This window comes from Olea europaea, chromosome 1 (genome assembly GCF_002742605.1).
Source record: "Olea europaea var. sylvestris chromosome 1, O_europaea_v1, whole genome shotgun sequence".
NCBI classification, from domain to species: domain Eukaryota; kingdom Viridiplantae; phylum Streptophyta; class Magnoliopsida; order Lamiales; family Oleaceae; genus Olea; species Olea europaea.
Window position 1 is genome coordinate 18982346 of NC_036237.1, and position 7103 is coordinate 18989448.

General features: G+C 35.8%; 1 protein-coding gene across 1 annotated transcript; it reads left to right on the top strand.

Annotated features, from left to right (window-relative positions):
* Positions 1 to 4411: 4411 nt before the first annotated feature.
* LOC111405468 (uncharacterized mitochondrial protein AtMg00810-like) lies at positions 4412 to 7103 on the top strand. Its single transcript, XM_023034369.1, has 6 exons — positions 4412 to 4502; positions 4564 to 4635; positions 4754 to 4972; positions 5087 to 5268; positions 5372 to 5437; positions 7026 to 7103. Exons 1-6 carry the CDS (start codon positions 4412 to 4414, stop codon positions 7101 to 7103), a joined length of 708 nt encoding a protein of 235 aa, XP_022890137.1.

The following is a 7103-nucleotide window of genomic DNA, read 5'->3' on the forward strand; positions in this document are numbered from 1 at the left end:
AGCCTTGCAGGTTCGATTTCCCAACCACCTCGGCTTCCTCTTCAACAATCAGCCAACAAGCCTCACAGGTTCTGTTCACCAACCACCTCGGCTTCAACTTCAACAATCAGCCAGCAAGCTTCGCAGGTTGGGTTTCCCAACCACCTCGGCTTCCTCTTCAATAATCAACCAACAAGCCTCGCAGGTTCGGTTTCCCAACCACTTCGGCTTCCTCTTCAACAATCAGCCAACAAGTCTCACAGGTTCGGTTTGCCCACCACCTCGGCTTCCTCTTCAACATTCAGCCAACAAGCCTCGTAGGTTCGGTTTGCCCACGACCTCGGCTTCCTCTTCAACATTCAGCCAACAAGCCTTGGAGGTTCGGTTTCCCAAACCACCTCGGCTTCAACTTCAACACAGCCTCGGTCTCTTTATCGTTCACCTACAGCAGCACTTCTCTAACTCCAACCATGACATAAATATCTATACTTGGATTTGGAGGACTATTATTTGGGGTTCAAAAATTCCTTCAATTTTTACTTCATTAAAGTCCACGCATTACATAAATGACCATACTTGTACTTGGGGGACTATTGTTGCGTATTGTCATACTTGGCCAACCTACCTGGGCCAATGGCCCACTCAGGCCGAACCACGTGGCACTTCAGCCGAGGTGGGGCTATGGTTAAAGCCCTTCAAGCCGAAGTCTACTAGTCGAGGCGCCTTTTACCAAGGCCTGTGAATGTAACCGAAGTCCACATGTTGAGGCCTATGAGTCGAAGCCATGATGCTGGAGCTGGTTGAAGTTAGCTCAAGCCCTCAAGGAAAGTATTGTATGAAATGGCTGAAGTCCCAAAGCTAATGCAGGAGCCTCCGAACCACAAGGGAGCATCCTCCATGGTCACTTCTCCTAAGAGATCGCCTACACAAATATCTTATTCAAATGATTGATGGAACGTGTGTCATAAGCATAAAGGTCAAGTCTTGTCACTAGTATGGAGGCTCTGCACAAGCAATAAATGCGCAGCAAGCTAGCAAGTCAAGCCCCATGCCTAGAATAAGATGTTTGAATCGAATAGATGAGGCCACGTGCCACCTCATCCAAGGGCTCCCATTTCACATGTATCACTATAAGTACTTCCCTTGTGTAATATCAAAAGGCTAATGCAAGAATCAATACAAAGAACTACAATTTACTCAACTCTCTCTCCTTTACTTGCAATACACAAATCGAGTTTATACACATTTACGAACACCGGTTGGTAATTATTATACAATCGGATCACGAACAACCTGCCGGATTCTGAACGTCACCGTCCTGCGTTGTTGGGCTACTCCCATGCCCTTTGAACCGCCCATTTTAGACCGTCCACGTGTCTTAGCGTGTTGGACATTCGTCTACGTGTGCGCGGGTGGGACCGGCATCTGTTGGCAACACTTTTTGGGGTCAACAGTATCAATTTAACATGGTAACAGAGCCGCAATCCCATAAAATTTATTGATCTTACGCAAGAAAGTTATAAGGATGCATATCGCCTCATTGACAAGTAATAGCTTATTTGCGTTTCTTTTCTTCGTCCAAGGAGTACGTGCATGGATACGGGTGTGTGAATCACTTGGCTCAATTTTGGATTTTGTTTTAATTGGTTTGGATTGGTTGCCTAATATTGGGTATTACGAGGTTGGAGATAACTGTACAGTGAATGTAGAAGGCATTAAACCAATTCAACGAAAACAAAATGGGGCCCGATCTATCCATGGAACTTTTGATCGAAAAACAAGAGCTCAAATTCATTGGTTCCTGTGTTTCAAAGTAATAATAATAATAATAATAATAATAATAATAATAATAATAATAATAATAATAAAATAAATAAAAAATAGTTGGGATGGGAATGTATAAGTGAATGTCTTAATTAGTTTGTAGTTGTCTGAAATTGGTCATCGTTTTTTTTTTTTGATTCTTTGTCGTCCCAATTTCAGTTCCAATTTTAGTTCTTATGGAAGGATTTTTGTGTGCATTTTGGAGACAAGCAAGTTAAGTATTTTTTGGCTTCCGTTGATTCTCATTTATTTTTTTGATTTGATAGTATTTTGTTTATTTCACAGTGGTTGGAAATAAGGATGATTTTCTTTAGTCTATTAGTGTGCAATTAAATGGGAAAATTATTCCTACTGGAGTTATGTGATGACAAAAATTTTGACGGGTAAAAAGTCCGGCACTTCTATTAAACCAAAAAAAATGAAAAATGATAAGTTTGTCAATTATGTGGAGTTGATAGATAATTGGGAATCTGATAATTAAAAGATTATTACGTAGATTAATAATTCTGTTGTACAATCAATAGGTACGCAATTGGCTAAGTATGATACTGCCCAGGAGGTTTAGGAACATCTGGCAAGACTTTATACACTGTCTAATTTTGTAAAACAATATCAATTAGAGACAGCTATTTGCGCTCTTTAACAAAAAAGTATGAGCGTTCAAGAGTTTTACTCTACTATGATAGATTTATGGAATCAATTAGCACTCACAAATCTGTAGATTTACAGGCATTTTTGCCTCTATCACTCGAAGGGAAGAACAAAGACTGGTATAGTTTTTTATGGCCTTACGTGATGCTTTTGAGGGACTCCGTGGGACAATCTTGCATCACAGTCCTTCTATTGATTTTGTGGTTTGGGAATTGTTAGCTGAGGAAATACGCCTCAAATCTCATGCAGATAAGGAATAGCTCCATCATCCATTTGTATTCGTTACGCCTTAGAAATCATAGACCAATAATCAAAGTACGTCTCTTTCGAATGTTGCTCATGATGAATGTCACTGTAAGCGAAGGGTCACTGGAAGGGACATTGTCCTCTATTATTGAATAGAATTGCGCAACAACAATCTTGACAATGACAGCAACAATAGCGACCTCGACAACAATAGCAACGACATGTTCTTCTATCCTGGAAATTTGGAAACCAGCCACCTCAGCCTAATATAGCAGTGGCTGCACCATCGATGGATCTATCCATGTTTGAGCAGTTTCAGAAGTTTCAAGCAACATAGTCAAATGCTACATCGCCACATGTAATGTCTACCTCTTCTATAGGTTTGTCATCTTCCAGATCTTCAGGTATGTGATCCTCTTTGTGGGTCTTAGATTCTGGGGCTTCCCATCATATGTCACCTGATTTATCATCATTTGTTTTATTATCTCCAAAAATCTCTTGTGTCAGTTGTGACTGCTGATGGTATTCCTATGCCCATAGCAGGTGTTGGTTCTATTGATATACATAGTTTGTCTCTCAATAATATCTACCATATTCCTAGTCTTACCTTAAATCTTGTTTCTGTTAGTCAATTGTGCGAATCTAGATATTTAGTCTTTTTTTTCTTCTTCTAATTATTAGGGCAGACTCTATGTTTTGGACACGCTTAAAGTACTAGAAATTGCACTTTCTAGTGTTGATTTATCATCTTTTCATTTGAGTCATTTGTCTTCTATTTTTTATTTATGGCATTCTTGTCTTCATCATGTTTCAGCATCTCGTTTAAATTCTTAGTTTCTACAGGAGCATTAGGAAATTTGAAAACAGATGATATTTCTGATTTTAATGGATTCGAATTAACTAAATTTTCTGCTTTACCTTTTAGTAAAAATATCTCTATTTTTGTTGCCCCATTTGATCTTGTTCATTCTGAAGTATGGAAACCCTATCTCATTATCACTAAAGGGGATTCACGATATTATGTTTCCTTTATTGATGATTGCACTCGTTACTATTGGGTTTTCCTTATGCAACGTTGGTCCGACTTTTTTAGTATTTTCAATACATTTCGAGCACTTGTGAAAACTCTGCATTCTGCTATTATCAAATGTTTTTGATGTGATTTGTGTGTGTGTGTGTGTGTGTGTGTGTGTGTGTGTGTGTGTGTGTGTGTATATATATACCTTCACTAATTTACTTGCTTCTGATGGAACCATTCACCTAACTGCTTGTACAGACACTCCATAACAAAAGTGGTGTTGTCGAAAGGAAACATAGACATACTGTCAAAAGTACCCGTTCCCTCTTACTCTCTGCTTTTACTCCTAGTGAATATTTGATTAATAGGATCCCAACCTCACACACTAATCTATATTAGATACACACTTGGGACTTGGTAACTTTAACACCAAGAAAACGAGCAGTTGGTTCTCATTGGGTCTATAAAATTAAAACCAAGTCAAATGGATCTGTTGAAAGATATAAAACATGATTAGTTGCTAGGAGGTATTCTTCGGAGTATGGTATGGATTACGAAGAGACTTTTGCACCTGTTGCAAAAATGACTACTATTTGCACTTTTATTGCAGTTGCCTTTGTTCATCAATGGAGTATATCTCAGATGGATATTAAAAATGCTTTCTTGAATGGAGATCTATAAGAAGAAGCATATATGGTTCCCCTCCTGGTGTTTCTCATCAACCTGGTGAAGTTTGCAAACTCTGAAAAGCTCTCTAAGGTCTTAAACAGGCACCTCAAGCTTGGTTTGAGAAGTTTTCTATGCGATTACTTCACTTGGTTTTTGTCCTAGTCATCATAATATAGCTTTATTTTACAAATGTACAACTGTTGGTCACATTTTGCTCCCTTTATATGTTGATGACATGATTATTACTGGTAACGATACTGATGGGATTGCAAAACTAAAGTCAGAGTTAGCTCGTTATTTTGCAATGAAAGATTTGGATTCACTCTGCTATTTTTTGGGCATTAAAGTTGCATCTTCACCGAAAAGGTTATCTTCTTTCTCAGTCTAAATATATAGTAGATATATTTGAGCATGCTCGTTTTATTGATAATAAGACTGTTGATACACCTCTTAAGCTTAATACTCTGTATTTTTCTTCTGATGGTTCTCCATTATCAGATCTTAGTTTATATCGTACTATTGTTGGTAGCTTGGTTTATCTCACTCTCACTAGTCCGAATATTGCACATGTTGTTCATATAGTTAGTCAGTTTGTTACCTCACCTATTACAGTTCATTAGGCTGCCGTTCTTCTCATTTTGAGGTATCTTAGGGGCACTCAATTTTAGAGTCTTCTACTTTTAGCTACTTTTCCATTAGAATTGCGAGGATATTGTGATGTAGATTGGGCTAGTGATCCTACAAATCGTCAATCTACCACTGGCTTCTGTATATTTCTTGGCGATTCTCTTAGTCCTAGGAAAAGTAAGAAGCAAGATACTGTTTCTAGATCTTCCATCGAAACAGAGTATCCTGCCTTGGCTTCTACTATTTGTGAGATGGTTTGGTTACATTGGTTGCTTGTAGATATGGGTGTATTTATTTGTCAACCTACTCTATTATAATGTGACAATAAAAGTGCTATTTAAATTGTGTGCAATTCAGTGGTCCATGAGAGGACCAAACATATTGATATTGATTGTCATGTCACTCGACATCATTATTAGCTCGGTACTGTCACGTCACCTTTTGTTCCTTCCACCATGCAAATTGCTGACTTGTTTACAAAGTCACATTCTATTTCATGGTTTCGTTTTTTGTTTGACAAACTCTTGATACTTCTTGCAGCAGTATCATGAGTTTGAGGGGAGATATTAAATAATATTTGTTTTATTTAAAGGCAGATTAGTATTTTTATCTAACTATTTAAACCTTTATTTTCCAGAATTTTAATTATTATTCATTAATCAAGAAACCTTAGACTCCTTTCACTTTCCTCTCTGTATCTTGTATTATCAATTTAACAGTGACAGGGTTAAGTTCTTGGGCCCTACTATGTAGCCAGGGCCACATGGGCCCTGGATTTTTGGGGCCAAGAAGAAATATTCTAAGCTTTTTACTGGCCAATGCCATGCATATCGGCTACAGCTTTGTTTGAACCTTATTTTCTAAAAGTTCAAGTTTTTTTAATTTCAATTTCACTTTTCAATCACTTTTTTTTCAACAAAATAATTTTGCTCGTAAACTTAAATTTTCCTTACCTTTTAATTATACATTATCCCATAAAATCAATGTTACAAAACTCATTTTGACAAAAAATCAACAATTAAATCCTCAAGCTACAAATCGAACCGAAAACGCTTTCTTAAACGCTTTGATTTTGAACCAAATAAAAATCGCTTTGAAGTTTTTTGGTTTAATTTTAATTTTTGCAAATCATTTCAAACGTCAAATCGTTTAAAAAAATTGAAAAAAATTAATTAAATTTTATTTTATCCAATTAAAAAGAAAATACATCCCGATTATAAAGATGCATTCATATTAGACTCAATCCAATTAAATCCGATACACACTCTAATGAAAACTAAATATTTAATTAGTCAATTACAAATCCCAATTAATTATTTAAACCATATCTAATTATCCATCAATCAACACAATTGAGAATACAAAACCCTCAAGTTGGCTAAAGTGCTACTGAAACATCTCGTCTATTTTCCATCACAAATTTACACTATTTATTTTCTTTCTACAAATAATTTTTTTTGGGAATTTCGACTCAATTTTCTAGTTAGTTTGCTCATTATTTTTGGTAATTATTTGCTATGGTTAGTTGTGTTGTTTTGTTCTAATTTGTGCTGGGCTCCCTTGAAGTTTTAGTTAAACACTATTTTTTTATTTGCATTTCAATTTCCTGGTCAAGTTACTAAATTTATTATTTATTTTTTAATCTTTGTTGCTAGATTTTTACTGTTAATTGTTGTGGTTTCATTCTTATGTGTGATTCTTCAATATTTGGTATTATCGCAATTGATCTTTCTATTTATTTAATTTTAGTTATTTAATATCGTTTAACTATAGCCCTTGTTTGAGCCACATTATTTTTCTTAGAATGCATTTTTGAATAGTGTATTGATGAAAAATGTGTGGTTAAAAAATAAAGAAAATTTTTGAATTTGCGTGTAATATTATTTTATTGAAAAATGTGTAGTTGAAATGATATCAAATCACTGTTTAAGAATGTATTTTTTTGAAAAAATATGACTCAAACATGGCCTAATTATTAATGCATTTACTACATTTTTATTTTTGTTTATAGAATGAATTGTTTGTTACAATTGAAGATCAAAAAAAGTGTTTTTCTGGCCAAATTCCAGCTCTAGATAGGGAAGGATGA

Coding starts and splice junctions, on each gene's coding strand:
- LOC111405468 (XM_023034369.1), top strand. CDS start 4,412: ATGGTTCCCCTCCTGGTGTTTCTCATCAACCTGGTGAAGTTTGCAAAC. Junction 4,503..4,563: donor AAACAGGCACCTCAAGCTTG/GTTTGAGAAGTT, acceptor ATCATAATATAG/CTTTATTTTACAAATGTACA. Junction 4,973..5,086: donor ACATGTTGTTCATATAGTTA/GTCAGTTTGTTA, acceptor CTTTTCCATTAG/AATTGCGAGGATATTGTGAT.